The sequence below is a fragment of the Talpa europaea genome (assembly GCF_964194135.1).
Source record: "Talpa europaea genome assembly, chromosome: 14".
Lineage (NCBI taxonomy): Eukaryota > Metazoa > Chordata > Mammalia > Eulipotyphla > Talpidae > Talpa > Talpa europaea.
The window spans coordinates 68,842,491-68,861,229 of record NC_140082.1 but is presented as its reverse complement, the minus strand read 5'-3'; the positions used below and the strand labels follow the sequence as shown (position 1 = coordinate 68,861,229).

General features: G+C 38.2%; 1 protein-coding gene across 2 annotated transcripts in view; it reads left to right on the top strand.

Moving 5' to 3' along the window:
- The window catches only part of FMN2 (formin 2), a gene marked incomplete at both ends in the record, with an annotated part of 335,919 nt that overhangs the window by 240,729 nt on the left and 76,451 nt on the right, over positions 1 to 18,739 (top strand). For both annotated transcript variants that reach the window (XM_084253323.1, XM_084253322.1), the window contains 3 exons: positions 7,525 to 7,616; positions 7,785 to 7,914; positions 10,825 to 10,971. In XM_084253323.1, the coding sequence (XP_084109449.1) occupies positions 7,525 to 7,616; positions 7,785 to 7,914; positions 10,825 to 10,971 (369 nt within the window). The remainder of the gene's footprint in view (positions 1 to 7,524; positions 7,617 to 7,784; positions 7,915 to 10,824; positions 10,972 to 18,739) is intronic.

Here is an 18,739-nt window from a genome sequence, read left to right as displayed (position 1 = left end):
AATTTTCTGCTGTATGAAGAGAGAGGAGAAGCAAAAAGGTTTGCTATTTTGCAAATTATCAAATTCTTTATAAAAGTAGACAAAGGGTAAATTCTTAATAAATATAAAAAATTTAGGAATGACTTTTATGTTGTCTTAACATTAGCTTAGATGCTTGTTGATGTTTTTTCCTTGTGTCTCAGTTGTAAAAGTAAACTTTCTTTGATAATGGAAACACTTATTGTTTCTCCTTTTGGTACCTCAAGAGGTCTTTCCTCAGAAGAACGTGAATTGTACATCCCTGTGTGTGATGTCTAATTGTTTATAAGTATCCTATTTGTCTCTGCTAGTCATTGTTTTATATAAATTATATTCTTCTATAATCTCTCTTTTGTTTCTCCTTTGAGAACATTAACAAACCTTTTAGCTTGCTAGAGCGCAGAAAGTCTCATCTGCTCTTTAATACCACTACAACTCTCCAGGAAAGACAGTTTCTTCTGAACACATATGCTAAACATTTTTCAGTAATTTTCCATGATGGAAGGTAATCATTAGAGATATGACACAGTTGGCTAGCAACCACAATAATTTTTTCCACCAGATGCCATAAATGTTCACTGTACTTTCCTTAAAGCCCTTTATTCTGTCACTATTAGAGACATGTAATCATGATTAGTAACATTTTAGTTTATGTAGATGACTTTCAGATTTGCTTTGTGTATGCTCCTATCAAGTAGAGATTTTCAGTGGTAGCAAATGTTGATTTTAAGGTTTAAGCACCTGCTAAGATCCTTGGTTATTGCTAAAGTTAGAGTCTTACTTAAAATTATGTGTGATCAGTAATAACATTTGGTGGTTTTGACATTATGCTTGTGAGGTTCATTATCCTTCCCTCCTTGTTGCCCATGGCTATAACAACTAAAATTGAACTGGGTAATAAATATATTAGAAGAATAAATATTCAAATCTATTAATAGAGTTGTAAAACTCCTATCATGTTTTCCTTTGCTAAATTTATTTAGCAAGTTAAATGATTGCAGATGATATCTAATGTGTATTTGCATCTAAATTTTATGTTATCCACATATTTGCTAATACAGGCTTAAATTTGAAGATTTTCATGTTCCTGAAGAGCTGTTAAGCCCTTAGACATACAAAATTATATTACTACTAAGTATGTGGTAACAATTGTACTAATTCCCTTAAACTCTTCACATGTAAATAAGCCTACATTGTTTATTGTACCTGAGGAAGAGAAATCTGTGGGGTCATATTTTGTGAGTTTGTGGACCATAAAAGACCTAGTTTTTAAGATTAGAGGAATATGAGTCAGCAAATAATAATAAAGACCACCCATGAACTCGATGTGTCATATGCAAAGTATCTTTTAATTTGTCCTTTAATGCAGAAACATTTTTCCCTTAAAATTGCTGAGAAATCCACCTTCAATCAAATGCGACTATTTCATCTCTAATGTACCTAACATACAGATATTTTCATTCAAATAAAAAGAAATAACCTAACCATCAGTTGGATGATTGTCATATCAGAGGATGGATGTCAAATATGTAGCTAATTACAGGCTAATGAGGTAACTGCTGTTGATACAGGGCAGCAAGGGGCACTAAACAAAACTGGCCAAGGACAGTGACCAAATAGTTTACCAATCAGTGTTTTTCACCCATGTGCAAATTGCAAGACTACTAAGGTTCAGAGAACAACAATAATGGATTTATTTTAACAAACTGGGAAAAACAAAAAGAGTCACTGAGGCCACAAATGGCCATTTACCTCACCCAAAGCAGTGTCCAATGTTTCATACTCCTAAACACAAAGGCTGTCGTGATGGTGTCTTCCCTATGAGGGCCTGGAGCATGTGGCAGCCAGACAATAGGTCAGGATCCAACTCAGGAACATAGTAGAAGACACAGCAGGAGATGCTCACCTGAGCTGCCACGATGTGCCAGCATAAGACCAGACAATCAACACTGAAAACAGCAGCTGCAGCAGCCTAATGACCCAACAAAATGTCCCGCACTCACTCAGCTTAGTGAGGTGCCCAGTTCCTGGCCTTTCCCTTTCAGGCTGTAACAGCACGTGGGGACAATTTCAGTCATTTGGTGACCTCCAAAGCCTCTGAACTTTTCTTCTCTGAGGTTGGCAACTTCTAGCCTCCTGGAAGATCGGCATGGTGAGGGCAGAAATGGTTGACCTGGAATCTCTGAAGATCAGAAAATGCTGAAATCCAGAATGCCAAATCATCTCCTGAAGACACTGAATCCCAGGAACTGCTGCTTCTGTCCCTTATATTTCCTATCAAGTCTGCACCCTCTCTGATTCTTTGTTCATATTTCTCCTGGGGCTATTCATCCTCACCAGCATCCCACTCCAGGGGGTGCCACCTCTGACAGTCTTTGGCTTCAGTGCCCAGTTACACTATGGTAGAGTTATGTGGAAAGAGATCATAATGAGACAATATTTAGAGATAGAGTGAGAAATTCTGTGCTGCTGGAAAATAGTATTTTTTGTCACACAGGATAATGAAATTATGATTTCAAGCTATAGAAGCCTTAGACTGATTGAATACAAAAAATAACAAATAAATGTTACTATGTGAAAATCCAAAATAACCAGTGCCAAGCATACAGAACAGGAGAAACAGAATATCGCTTGTACTTATGAAAAACAATTCAAAGGTCTTAGACTTCTGATAACGTAAAGGCCCTCCCAAAGATTGTTCATATTTTTTGTACTACATTAGCAAAAGCAGTCTTTAAGGAATGATGGAGTAGAGGATCAGATTTTACTACGGAATGGTTAGCTCATACTTAAGAGACTGTGCTCTATCATGTGTGCCTCACCAGAATATTCTCAAAAAGCAACTACAGTTTTGCCAAAAATTATAAAGAACCACAATATTTAAGAGGAAGGAGGAAAAATGTAGCTTTCTCAAATATTTAAAAGAAAATGAAATCAGTGATAGGGCGTTAGTTCTAAGACTGATGTTCTAAAATTAAAGGGGACATTTTTGTTAAATATAAAGAAGTTCATTTTTTATTTTGGGACTGTGTTCTTTAAAGATGTAATAACCAGTTTAGGGAGACAATGTATTTTTTAAAGATTTATTTTATCTTTTCAAAGATTTATTTTTATTTATTTATTCATACAAGAATGTGGGTACAGGCCAGAGGTGCACTGGGTGAGAGGATTCACCAGAATCAGAGTGGAGAGCAGAACAGGAAGATTGACTGCTGAGGGGAGAAGTGGGTGAGACAGGAGAGGTCTGCTGTGCCATGTGGGTCAGCAAACTAGATGGCTGGGGATTGAACTCTGTGCTGTAGTGGCTGATGATAGCTTGATAAAGCTGAGACATTATCCCCTGTGTCACTAGGGAGGCCTGAGGCAATGAATTTTTATCCTTAAAAATGTTTGAATATGGGAGATATTGAAGAGAATTTAATCATTCTTTTGATAGGATGGTTTTACCAAATGTCAGTTCTCAATGTCTGCTTCAAGAATGTCCAGGAATTCCTACAATTTTCTTACAAGGAGGTCTGCAAACTAAAAACATTTTCACAATAACACTAGGATGTTATTTGCATCTTTGACAAGTAAACAATTATGTTGATGGTTCAAAAGCAGTGGCAGGTAAAAATGCTTGTGGCTTAGCCTGAATCAAGTTGGTGCTGATTGTCATTGTAATTCATCACTGTCATGCACTTGCATTAAAAAAAAAAGTCAGCTTCAATTAAGAATAAATTAATTAGGGCCTCCCCAGTGGCGCAGCAGTTGAGTGCTGGGCTGTGAAACTGTCCGCAGCCTCTGCAGTGCCAGTTTGAACTCCAGCAGCCAGTGAGGGTCCCACATGGTGCGCAGACCTCTCCTGCTGTGCTTGCTGCTCCCCTCAGCAGTGTACTTCATCAATCTGCCTGTTCTGCTCCCTGCTCTGGCTCTGGTGAATTCTTTCACCCTCCCATGCTTCTGACTGTTCCCAGTGCTTGTATAAATAAATAAATCCTTTTAAAAAAAGAATAAATTAATTCATTAAAGTAATGAATCAGTAAAATTTAAATTTAATTAAATAAACCATTGAATACATCTACTTTTAATATTGTATGTGACAAAATGCAAAGCACAAAAAGTGCTTCTACTGCTTAGCTTAGTATGTTATTTTGATAAAAAATAGTGATTGTTTAAGTCATGAATTAAACTAGCTCTTATTTCATTAAACATCATTTCTTTTTTTTTAAACTTTTTTTTAAACATTTATTTATTTATGCATACAAGAGCTGGGGTACAAGCCAGAGATGTGGGGGGTGAGAGGATTCACCAGAGACAGTGGGGAACAGAACAGGCAGACTCACCGAACAAAGTACACTTTTGAGGGGAGCAGCAGGCAAGACAGGAGAAGTCTGCTGTGCCCTGTGGGTTGCTCCCTGGCTGGCCGGGGATCTAACTCGTGCTGCAGAGGCTGCAGATTGCTTCATAGTGCGGTGCTTAACCCCTTGCATGACCAGGGAGGCCCCCTCATTAAACATCTTTTCTATTTGAAAATCTAAACGGTCAGCTGTGGTTATTAATACCTTGTGTTTGGCAGACATTTACTTGGAAGTGAACAAAGTACATGCACTTAAAGGAGAGATATTACCAAGTTTGGGGGTTTCTATATTTTCCTGGGTTTTGCCTTCCTAGGTCCTTGACTATTGAATGAGAAGAACTTGAAGCCATGTCTTTAGCAAGAGCAAAAGCAAAGTTTATTTAGAGACAGAATAAAAGTATATCCAGGGAGAGGTCCCGGATGGGAAGAGTCCAGGGAAGAACAAGTGCACAGAAAGGCAGGGAACTCCTCACTTAAATGGGGTGCAGGAGGCTGCTCACTCTGCCCCTTCCTAGGATGCACTGCATAGGTACTTCCAGGATGTTGGTTTCTAGGTCCAGACAGCAGTTTCTAAGTTAATACCCTTTCAAATGTGCTTCCAGGGAGTAGTTTTTTCAGCCCCAACAACAAACAAAACTGCCACTGAAGCAGCTGCACCACCTGACAAATAGCCACACTCACTCTGCTCAGCCAGGCACCCAACTCCAGGTCTTCACCTTCCCTGCCAGGCTGTAACAGCGCGCAGCTGGGAACAGTTTTAGTCACTTGGCTGCTTGCAAAGCCTCTGAATTTTCTTCTTTGAGGTTGGCTATTGAAAGCCTCTCCATGTCCTTCAGAGGCCTGCAACAGACTTCTGGAAGATCTACATGGTGGGGGCAGAAATTGCTTACCCCAGAAACACTGAAGGTCCGAAAATGCCGAAATCCTGAAAGCTGAATCCTGGGGACGGCTTTTGGAGTCCCTTATATTTCTTACCAGGGTCTTCACCTCACTGATACTTTGTTCCTATTTGTCTGGGGCTATCCTTCCTCACTACCGCCCCCCCCATTACAGGGGGGTGCGGCCTGTAACAGTCTTTGGCTTCAGCCCTGTTAAAATTGCAAGACTTTTCACAAAAGGCTTCTCTCCACTGACTCAGCTGTTACCTTTCTTTTTGCCCAAATTTTGTTCATATTTTCTTTTCATTGACAATGGCAGACTTATTTTTTCCCCCCTGGGTGATGATTTAAGTGTAGAATGTGGTTTGACTTAAAGATAGCAGATTAACTCTTCTGTTAAAACTCATATAAACTCATAAACCTCTTATACTTATTTTTATTTATTTTTTAAAGATTTATTTATTTATACAATAACTGGGGTACAGGCCAGAGGTGCAGGGGGTGAGAGGATTCACCAGAGACAGATTGGGGAACAGAACAGGCAGACAGACTGAAATACACTGCTGAAAGAATCAGCGGGCAAGACAAGAGAGGTCTACTATACCATGTGGGAATCTCCCCAGCCAGCTGGGATGGAACCCGCACTGTAGAGGCTGGGGACAACTTCACAGCACTGCGCTCAACCACCTGTGCCACCCCAGAGGCCAGAACTCATTTCTTTTAAAAGAATAGAGAGAGGGCCTCCCCAGTGGCGCAGAGATTGAGTGCTGCGCTGTGAAGCTGTCCACAGCCTCTGTAGCGCTGGTTCGATCCTGGCCAGCCGGCGAGGGTCCCACATGGCACGGCAGACCACTCCTATCGCACTCACTGCTCCCCTCAGCAGTGCATTTCGTCAGTCTGCCTGTTCTGTTTCCCGCTCTGTCTTTGGTAAATCCTCTCACCCTCCTGCACATCTGGTCTGTACCCCATTTCTTGTATAAATCAATCAATCAATCAATCTTTAAAAGAAAAGAATAGAGAGAGGGATTTGGAATCTTTGTGTGATATACTGTGGTATGAACATGTGTATCTTATCAACATTGCCTTATTAACATTCTTAGCTGTAATTTTTTTTGTAATATTACTTTGATTGCTTGTTTACCAGCAAGGTGGACTAATAATGTCTATCCTGTTAGTAGGCTTTACGTGGTATTAGGACAGTGTCCCTCTGGCTGACTGTAGCAGCAGGAAGGGCACAGAGCAGGATTTCTATGACCTGAGCAGATGGATGAAGAAGGACTCCTGGAGCCCTCAGTGGCTTTTGCAGGCTTTTATTGGGATTTACGAGGTACATGGCAGGCAGGGGTAGTGATATGTGAGTATATTGGTAGATGTTGTCTCTGAGGATACCCTCCCTCTGTGTTTTCTCAGTTCTACAAGGGGATCTTGGGGTCTCTATTTTTGAACAATAGCACAGAGGTTGTCCTTTCCTGGTGTGGTGCCTGCAGTTCGCTTTGATGGTGCATCCTGTGCCCCAGTTCACCTGGGTTCTAAAGCACAGGTGGGTGGGCACCACAGGCCTGCAGCAGCTTTGCTCAGTGTGCACTTCCCTACTGAACCCATTTTGGGTCCCTCCCTCTCTCTGATCCAGGGGGTGGTTGTGGGTGTTCCTGACTTCCCCCAATGGCACAGGGACTGTGCCTTCCTGGTGTCCATGGTTTACCTTGATGGCTGGAATCTTTTTGTATGAGAAAGAAAATTCAACAGAAGACTCAAATTCTTGTTTTTTTTTTATTTCATTGCTTAATATTTCAATTTATTTTTCTTCTAATATGAAAGTTTCTAAATAATGATTACAGTAGTTAAAATAATCTTTTCTTTTAAATGTGTTATAACAGCTTTAGAATAAGATTATTTCATATTTAACTTTTAAAAGTGTTGTAACAGCTTTAGAATAAAATTATTTCATATTTAACTTTATTGATTTTGAATTAAGAAATTCCACTTTAAAATGAAATTCTTGCATACCAGAGAGTAATAGCCAAAAAAATGGGAGTAAAACTATATTGTTTTAAAGCTTCAATAAATAAATGTTTTGTAGATCACTAATATTCAATAGCATTACTTGGAAGATGGTCTGGTTTGCAGAAACATATTTCCATTTTGAAATGCCTCATAAATTAATTTAAACTTACTGCATAGATGCTAAGAAATATAAAAGCTTTGAGTTTTGGCTATATTAAGATTTTCAATATCTAAAGGACTCAACTGACAAGATTATGAAAAGACAATTGACTTTTGTTTTCCCAGCGAGCACAATCAGATGAACTGGAAAAAATTGAAAAGCATGGCCGATCCTCTAAAGACAAAGAAAATGCCAAACCTCTGGACAAACCTGAACAGTAAGCATATTACTAATTAGGCTCTTGTGGAGGCCTTCAGATCAGGGGTGGGTTCTATCCATTTGAACAATGCAAGGCCTTCTCTACATAATTGTTATAAAAGATACAGGATAAACATCTGTTTAAATGAAATATGTTTTTCCTCTTAACTTGACTTTATTTCCTTAGGTTCCTTTATGAACTGTCACTAATCCCCAACTTTTCAGAGCGAGTTTTTTGCATCCTGTTCCAGTCCACATTTTCAGAAAGCATATGCTCAATTCGACGCAAACTGGAATTGCTACAGAAATTATGTGAGGTGGGTCCATGGAGAGCTGATTGGACATTGATATTTAATACTGTTCACTCAAGTTCATATTAAAAAAAAAAGTTTTATTTATCTTCTCTAAATGGTCATGAACTTTAAAGGCTAGAGTTCCAGAGAAGAGAACATATTATGATTGAGCTTCAAGATCAAAGCAAATGATCAGATAGGCTATAAGGACTGAAGGACCACATTGTCAGCATATGCTCATTACATATAAATATCAGAGATTTCTATACCTTTTACTTTTACCATAGAAAATTTGCATTTTCATATATCAGATTTCCTATTTAATATTATTTGAAGGCATTTATTTACTTCCCTTCAATTTAGGAATGATCCCTTAATAAATTGTTAATGATTCCAACCAAGTGATTAGGAATTTAAGAGCACATGGATATTTTTATAAAAACAAAGGATAGGTGTGGCAGAAATTACCAATATTAACATTTTAAAAATTGTCAAAAGATCAATAGTAGCATTCATTCTGGTTGTAGTAAGTCATTTTGAAGAATAGTAAGATGTTATTAAAGTCATATTTAAGAGAAAGTGACAGGCAAATTCAAGTTAAACTTAATGTTTTGGAGTAAATGAGTATGAATTTTTTAGGGATAAATAGAAATATGGCCATAATCTTTATAATAATTTTTTTATCCCACAACTTATGCCATAATTTTGGTATTGCTCCTGAAGTAGGTATAACAATCAGGATGATGAAAATGACATAAATTTGTAATAATCTCATTATAGTCTTATTTGGTTTCTTGCAATTGCACCATAGAAATAAACTATGTTGATCTCTTTCATCTTACAAAAAGCATATCTGAATGCTTATTAAAGTTAACTTTGGATGTACTGTTATTCAAATATACTGTTGGAGCACAAAAGTTATCAGGGTGCAAGCAATCAAAACAGCATCAGACAGATTAGGAAAGGAAAAAACAATTAAATACCATATATAGAGAGAATTCAAATAGTTGTAAAGTATTGTTAGTAGGCAGATTGAGAGGCACCCTGGCACCCCCAGTCTCACATATGCTGAAGAGGTTTTGCCATCTGGCACATAAAGACAGATCATACTTAGTATGAAAGAACTTTCATGGAATTCATGTGCATAGAGTGAGAGGATAAAATGATAATAGTTTCTCAATAAAACACCCAGAGTTCTCCATTCCCTTGTGCATAAATGCCAAACCAAATAGTGCAACCTGTAGTGGAATTGCTGAGGCCCAAAAGCTTGCCACAAATTTAAGGCACCTTCTGACAGAGACCCATAGGAAAGGGCTGAGAGTGTTAAGAATGCAAACTGATTGGCAGACCAGGACCCCCAAACTTGCATGCTCTAAATGCATTCAGCCATCCACCACATAAAGATAAAGCATATTCTTAGTGTGAAAGAACTTTAATAGATAAGTGTGCATAGAGAAAGGAGAGAAGAAAGTGTACTATTTTTCCACTGAAACACACAAAGTTAGTTTCTCAGTGAAATACCCAGAATTACCTATCCCCTTGTGGATAAATGCCCAGCTAAACAGGGTTGGCCCAAAGCAGGGCCACTGAGGCCCAAAAACTTGCCACAAGTCTAAGGCACCTTCTGGAAGGGATCCACAGGGAAGGGGCAGAAGGGGCCAAACGAGAAAAAATAGAAATAAAGCAACAGCTGCTATTGTCAGTCTCTCCATGGGTTTCTCACCCATGTCTCTCCCAAGTATCTCTACGTCTTAACTCCAGTGTCTCCTTCCATGTCCCCCAAGTCCCTGGTGCAAGTCCAAAGCTGAGATGCAAGTGTACCCTCTTCTAAATGTTTCTCTGCTCCATGTGTCTTCTCCTATCTTCTTCCACGTCCTTCTCAGTCTTTGTCAGTTTCTCCTCCCTGCTCAGCTTATCCCTCATCAGTTGGGGCAGGAAACATTGAATCTCCCTTTTTTAATGGAGATTACACTCTGAAAAAATAGAGGACAGGCAAGTCTGTTAGCCCCCACATGTGTCTTCACCCATGTGTCTCTTCCCAGTGTCTTTATATCTCTCAACAACTTGTGTTTACTTCCAAGTCTCTCAAATCCCTGGTGCAAGTTCAAAGCCAAGAAGCAAGCAGGACTTCTTTTTTATGTCTCTCTGCTCCGTGTGTCTCTCTTCCTGCATCTCCAAGTCTTCTATAGCTACATGTGTTTGCTCATCTCTGCTCCTTATTAGATGGGGCAGGGAACATAGAAACTCCCTTTTCTGTGGAGATCTCTCTGTTGCAGAATGATGTAGCGGAATAGAAATTTTTATTCTGTGTTTTAAGACCTGAGACATCAAGGACAGAGAGGAGACTTAACATGACAGACAAGTAGGGGATGATCATACCCTTACTCTGAAAGTAAAAATGAGAATTCTCTTAGATTCTTACACATTGAGAAAACATTTACTGATAAACCTACATCTGGATGAGACCCAAAACTATATTCTTCTGGATCATAAAAGGGAAGGCAGTGATTGTTTCTTCCAAGGGAAAAGGCAAAAGTTTAGGACAAAATGATCTCCTCTTTTATTGTGGAGGTGCAAAAAGACTTGGACAAGAACAGATACTTTTCTTAGCCTCAGGGACCTGATGACTCATGAAAAGCAATTTGCATTAAAGTAAAGATGATCTGTCTCTTGAGGTTCAGAGGGTCTTGATTGACTTCTAGTTCCCATACAAAGGTGATAAGAGTCCTACACTGGCCCTATTGAGACAGTCTATCTGACACTTTTATTTTGGGGGTGTATGGGTAGGGGACTGACCACACAATATCTAATAATCAATAATGATAAAATGTGGATGTAACCTGAGTTATTAGTATAAAATAAATATCTGTAATTGATAAGATAATTCAAACAAAATTTTGTGTAAGAGAAATTTTTTCTTATCCTTTTTTACAGACATTAAAAAATGGCCCAGGGGTTATGCAGGTTCTGGGTTTGGTTCTTGCTTTTGGCAACTACATGAATGGTGGAAATAAGACTCGTGGACAGGCTGATGGTTTCGGATTAGACATTCTTCCAAAACTGAAAGATGTCAAAAGCAGTGTAAGTATTTTGTATGAATGAACTTATGCAAAATGAGGATTAGACATTTTGTTATGGAATAAGGTTAAGAGTTTCTTCATGTTCTGAACTAAATAAAGGGAATAGATAGCATTGATGTAGTAGTGATTTAATTAATTATAATGCTTCCTAGGGTAATTTCAAATCATATCTCTAATGAATAATTGAGGGAATGATATTTTATGGTAAAAATAACTCTTTTTTCACTCTATGTTTACTATGTCTGCTAATATATGTCCTTGTGGACTGTGGAACTCTGAGGAAATTAATTTCCATTAATTAAACATGATATCTGGCACCAGCCAGCAGTAGTATGTTCTTGAGTTCCTTACTCAAGACTGCAATGAGGACTCTAAACCACCAGTTAATTTTGAAGTTGAGATTTATTTATATGATAGAGCAACAGTGACCTCCACAGAGCCCTCAATGGCCTCTCCTTGTATAGTCTGCAAGGCGCCTAATACAAGGGATGACTTTATTCTACATATGAGAGGGGAGGAGAAAAGAAGAGGTTTTAAAGCAGCGTAGCCATGTGCCACCTATTCAGAAAATGAACGACAAACCCTGCCCAGAGGCAGGGATATTACTATGAGGACAAGGTCAGAGTAAGTTCAGTGTTTGTAAGACACGTGTACCACAAACAGGTCTGACCACAGGCCAGTAAATACTCTACTCTGCACTTACTGGACTGATGGCTAAAACAAAGAAGTTACTAGGAAGAGAGAGAATTAAGTAATGATTTGCTGTTAATCATTAAGCAATAATTTATATATACTATTTTTTTAAGATTTATTTATGCATACAAGAACTGGGGTACAGGCCAGAGGTGTGGGGGGGTGAGAGGATTCACAAGAGACAGAGTGGGGTACAGAACAGGCAGAGTGACTGAAATACACTGCTGAGGGGAGCAGTGGGCGAGACAGGGGAGGTCTGCTGTGCCATGTGGGTAGCTCCCTGGGTGTGGATCAAACTTGTGCTGCAGTGGCTGCAGATAGTTTCATAGGTTGAGTCTTAACCCCTTCAACCACCAGGGAGGCCCTATATATACTGTTAGTATTTATGTTTCCAAGACTACATGCAAAAGGAAAAAAGAAAGTGCATCCAAAGACCCAATTCTTCTTCTTTTTTATGGTAAGCACTAAAGGCCAACAGAACTTGTTTTTTAAATTCTTTTTTAAATTGAGATAATATTGGTTCACAACCCTGTGTATGATTTAGAGGCATAAGATCACAGCCTTCAGATATATGTTAACACACCACACCCACCACTAAGGCACTGAAAGTCCTCCATGGTAATTCACTGTGGCCCTTCCAACTTTGTTCACTACCTCCCTTTGGTAACCACAATGCTCTAGCCAGATTTTTAGGGTTTGTTATTGGTGTGGTTTTTATCTGACCCTTTGGTGACATATTTCTTACCCAAATTTAAAAAGCAAAAAATGGGCCTCCCCGGTGGCACAGCGGTTGCACGCTGGGTTGCGAAGCTGCCCGCGGCCTCTGTGGCGCAGGTTCGATCCCCGGCTGCTCCCCGGCCACAAGAGGAGGGTCCCACATGGCGCGCAGACCTCTCCTGCCGCCTGCTGCTCCCCTCAGCAGTGTACTTCGGTCCTTCTGCTTGCTCTGCTCTCCATTCTGGCTCTGGTGAATTCTCTCACCCTCCCATGCTTCTGACTGTACCCAGTGCATGTATAAACAAAACAAACAAACAAACAAACAAATAAATAAAACATGCCTCTATAAAAAATAAATAAACTTAGAAAAAAAAATAAAAAGCAAAAAATGATGAGTGAATTTGAAAGCATCCAAACCCAGAAATTAAGTGAAATACCCAGTTGTGAGTCCTTACCAGCAAGCTCAAGAACAAAAGAAAATACCCAAAAGTGGAGAAATAAAAAGAAGTTTAATATAAGTGTTTATTTATATAAAAAATGAAAAGAGGGGTAGAGAAAGCCAAAGATGAATTAGTGAGGGACAAATGATGTGGAGGTTGGCTTTGAGGTAGCTGACCCCATTCTCAGTAACCTGTAGTCCTCAGCTGTGCTGCCATACCATCCTACCGACATCAACTGAGCAGAGAGTAAGTGCTGGAAGGAAGTGTCTACTCTCCACTGCCCTACTTCTTCTACCTTCCCAGCAGTCCCCTGATCAGGTTCAAGCATGCTAATCATGCTTGCTAGATGGATGGAGTTGGGGCTGGGGAAGATGTCACTCAGTCTTCTGGCTTTAATGCCAGTCTGCTGGCCCAGACCCCAGTTGTCTCCTCTGACAAATCCTATCTTTCATTTTTGTAAAAATTTCTATGGTGATGAAGTCAAATATGTAGGGCCTAGGGGGACGCCTCAGAAGATAGGCCTCTCTAGGGTTGCAGTATATTCAAAGGAAATACCAATTAATCATGTGCAAAATCCTCCCTCCATTCCTAGAAAGTGGTTCAAGTACAATAAAAGGCTAAAAATATTAGTCAACAAATAGCAAACAGATCACAGAAAAATTCAGTCAAAAAATCAAGAAAAACTCAGAAATGGTTGAGAGAAATCATTTTTTTCTCTACCCATATCCAATTTCTATGAAATAATACAGCAAAAGACATTTGTAAATTAAATCTAATATCCATCAATTTGGTCTATTTTTGAATAAACTGAAAGGGCAGAATAACTAAGCATAACTTACTTTTTTCATTCTGTTGCAACTTTCTATAAGGAATATTAGATTGAACTCTCAACATTTGACCTGTGCAAATTTCAGGAGCTAGGCTAGAGTGCAATTTCACTGTATTCTACCTTAGATTTCTTCTTGATGTTCCCAAGGCTTTCCTTTCTGGTTTCTCCAGGCCTACAAATAGAAGTAACCTACCCCACCTACTCTGGAATATTCTGGAAACCTGCAGACAAAATAATAGGCTCTCTTCTTGGTTCTGCTAAATTTCAACTCCCAGAAACTATCCAATGAAACCTTCATTAATGAATCATATTTCCAATTCTCCAGTACTAAGGATAGACAAATAAATTCCTCTATTATAAACACAATGTCATAAGTAATAAGAACATGCATCAATAGATCTGTATACCTCAAATCGATTGTCAGCTGTTTGATTTCTCTATATTTCTCATATAAGTAAAAGATACCACCATATCATGATGGTATCAAGATTAGATGGAAAAATGTAAATACAATTTGGTTCTGCTCATAAAAAACAAAATTTAACATAGCTGAAGATATTGGTCAGGTAAAAGAAAAATAATTTTCCTTGAATTAAAAAAAAGCATTTCAAACAAAAATAAATGTACTAAAATTATGTTCATCTTCAATAGTCCATCAATCCTATGAAGAAATTTCTCACTCTTGGGCCTCCCTGGTGGTGCAGGAGGTTGAGCGCTGCACTGTGAAGCTGTCCGTAGCCTCTGCAGTGCCAGTTCGATCCCCGCCAGCCTCGGAGCAACCCATGAGGCAGGCAGACCTCTCTTGCCTCTCCTGCTGCTCCCTTCAGCAGTGTACTTCGTCATTCTGCCTGTTCTGTTCCCTGCTGTGTCTCTGGTGAATCCTCTCACCCTCCTGCACGTCTGGCCTGTACCCCAGTTCTTGTATAAATAAATAAAAATCTTAAAAAAAAAAGAAATTTCTCACTCTCAAGTGCCATCAGTTAGCTTGGTATTTATTTATTATTTATTATTTTTAAATTTACATAAATATTATATTAAATCATTGGTAATTTTTGAACAACATGTCCTCTCTCCCCTCCAATGTACTCCCCATGGTCCTCCCAACATCATATACCTGGTATCCATGGCAATAGTCCCTTGTTCTCTTCCCTCCCCTGTTTTGATCCTTCCACTGGCCCCTCCCATTATGTATGCCTCAGATCCATTGTCAGCCCTGTTTGTTTTCTCTATACTCCTTATATAAGGAAAACCATCCAGGCACCTTCCTGGTGGCCTAGAGGCTACGTCTCAGCACTATCACCACTACAACCTGAGTTTGATCCCAGGCCATGAAGCTGCTTCCACATATGGCAGTAACAGACCTCTCCTGTTTTGCTTGCTGCTCCCCATCACAGTGCATTTCAGTAAACCCACCTATTTTGCTCCCCACTCTGTCTCTGGTGAATCCTCTCATCCTTGCACCTCTGGCCCACATCCCAGTTCTTCTGTGCAAAAATTAAAAATAAAGTAAAACCATCCAACATTTACCAGTATTTATTTTTTTCCTTCTGACTTATTTTGCTTAGCATAGTCCCTTACATCTCCCTCCATGTTGCCACAGATGGCTTGAGTATTACACCTTATGGACCTAATAGAGATCTATAGGGTGCTGTATATATACTACAACCCCACAAAAGAATTTACGTTTTTAAGTGTACATGGAACATCATCTAGGGTTGACCACATACTGGGCCCCAATACAATTATATATAATTCATGAAGATTGAAATTATACCAAGTATAATCTTGGACCATAAAGGTATCAAACTAGAAATCAACTACAAAAGAAAGCAGGATAAACCACTATACATGGACACTGAACAGTATACTACTGTGAGACCAATGTGTCCACAAGGGAATCAAAGAAAAAAATTAATGCTTGAGACAAATGACAATGAGGACACACTATTCCAGGACATATGAGGTACAGCAGAAGCAACACTCAGAGAGAAGGAATTAGCAATACAAGTTGACATCATAACAAGAAATATCTCAAATAAATATACTTGTCTCTAATATTGACAAATTAGAAAAAGAACAAAAAATCCAAAGCAAGTAAGAGGAATGAAATAATAAAAATTAGAGCACAAATAAAACAAATAGAATTCAAAAAATACAGTTCAAAAGACCAATGAAGCCAAAAGCTGGTTCTTTGAATAAATAAATATGTACATACATAAACAAATAAATAAATCAGTAGACAATCTCTAGATAGACTCACTAAGAAAAGAGGAGAAAATTCAAATGGATCAAAAACAAAATCGGAGAGTTACACCACAGAAATTTAGAGGATAATAAAATATTATTATGGACACATAAGCAAACATCAATGAGGTGGACATATTTTTAGAATTATATAATAAAGGATGAATAGGGAATAAATAGAAAACCTGAATAAACCAATCACAAGCAGGGAAATTGAAACAGTAATCAAAAATCTCCCCCAAAACAAAAGACCAAGATCTGATGGTTTCATAAATGAGTTCTACCAAACTTTCAAAAATGAACTAATACCTGTCCCATTCAAGCTATTCCAAAAAATTGAGAAAGAATACTTCCAAACAACTTTTATGAGACCAGCAATACTCTGATACCAAAGCCAAACAAAGCCAACACAAAAAAGAAAAATGACAGACCAGTCTCCCTAATGAACAAAGATGGTAAAATAAAATCTTAGCATACAGTGTCCAACAGTGCGTTAAAAGGATCATACATCATGCCCAAGTGGGATTTATATCAGGAACACAAGTATGGTTTAACATCTGAATATAAATGAACACAATTCACCAGATCAATAAAAAGGAAAATGAAAACCATAAATCATATCAATAGATACTGAGAAAGCATTTGCTAAGTTTCACCATCCATTTATGATGAAAAAACGTGATCATCTGTGGGCCTCCCCTGGTGGCACAGCGGTTGAGCGCTGGGCTGCGAGGCTGCCTGCAGCCTCTGCAGCGCTGGTTCGTTCCCCAGCCGCCCGCGAGGGTCCCACAAAACAAAATGAAACAAACAAACAAAAAACCCTGACCATTTGGAGCTAAATAGAATGCATCTTCACATAATAAAAGCCATATTACCCACACCTAACATCATTCTCAATGGTGAAAAAAATGAAAACCTTTGCGTTGAAGATCTGGTACCAGATAAGGATGTCACTCTCACCACTACTATTTAACATACTTCTATAAGTGCTAGCTAAAGAAATTAGACAAGAGAAAGCTATAAATGGAATATAAATTGGGAAATAAGAAGATATCATTATTTGCAGATTACATTATAATATATGTAGAAAACTTTAAAGATAGATGGGGGAAAAAATGAACGAGTCCAACTAAGTGGCAGGTGACAAAATCAACACAGAGAAATAATTTGCATACCTATGGGCTGTCACCTAGAAGAAGAAACTATTAAGAAAGTCATCCTGCTTACAATCTCATCAAAAACTATTAAATACCTGGCAATTAACCTAACAAAGGATGAAAGAGTTAAACAAGGAAAACTATAAAACACTGTTAAAAATATAGAATAAAAATAATTGTAAAGATATCTCCTGCTCATGGATTAGAAGAATCAATGTCAAAATGGGCATACTACCCAAAGCAATTTACAGACTCAACACAATCCCAATAAAAATATCATTGTCATTCTTCAAAGAAAAGGAATATGTATAACTGAAATTCATATGGAACCACAAAAGACCCTGAATAGCCACAACTATCCTAATTAAAAGGGAGAAAAATGGTGGTGTTACACTTTCAAACTTCAAACTATACTACAAAATCATCATAATTAAAGCATTATGGTATTGGAACAAGAGTAGACACATAGACCAATGTAATATAATTGAGAGCCAGAAAAGAAGCCACACATTTAAGGAAACAAATCCATGACAAAGGAGCAAGGAACATCCACTGGAACAAGGAAAGCTTCTTCAATAAATGGATGTGGGAAATTAGTCTGTCATATGCAAACTAATGAACTAGATCACTACCTCACATCATACACAAAAATAAGCTCTAAATGGATCAAAGACTGAAACCATAAAATACACAGAAAAAAACACTGGTCTAACATTTCATGATATAAATTTCAAAAATATCTTTGTGGACTCATCCCCAGCAGCACGGAAAACAAAGGATCAAAGGATAATATAAAGAACTAGCTAGAACTTCACCAAACTAAAAAGCTTCTGCACAGCTTCTGCCCAGAGATAGTATCCAGGATGGAGCCACCCTACTGAATGTTAGAAAATATTTGCACACCATTCATCTTATAAGGTACTGACATTGAAGATCTAAAAAGGGCTCATATGACTCAACAAAAAGAAAGACAACAATCCAATAACAAAATGGGCAACAAAGCTAAATAGGCACTTCTCCAAAATAGACATACAGATGGCTATTTGCAGCAACATGACCAGAACTGGAAGGAATTATGTTGAGTGAAATAAGTGAGAAGAAAAAAAGATAAATATTAGATGGTTTCACTTATATGTGGAATATAGAGAAACCAAATAATGGGTCTGAAAAAGACAAACTTTAAAACTAGTCCTTGAAAAGTGCGTAAGTGGATGGGAGGATGAGGTGTGACGATGAGGGGGTTATATGGGGTGTGGACAGTAGAGCATAATGGACTATGATGGAAGACTAGGGGTGCTTTTGTGGGGGGAAAGCTATGTTGACCACACCTATGGGAAGAAATCCTATACTGTCAAAAAATTAACAGGGAGGTGAAACTATTCTACTTCTTTCAAAAATGAAAATATGGTTTTTTTGCTAACAAATGCTGTTTCTACAATAAATTATTAATTTTATTATTGTTGCTGTATATCGCTGTTTTATATATATTTTTATTACTACTTACTCGTATATTACTATGAGGAATGTCTCTAACAGATGTATTACCGTATCATGTCAAATGACATAAAAGACATTCATTTTATAAATAGGGGAAAGTCTTGGTGAGATTAGACAATCCAGAGAGTGTAATTAGTGTCATACGGCTTTTTAAATAAAATATATTATTTGGTCTCCCACATTCAGTTTATG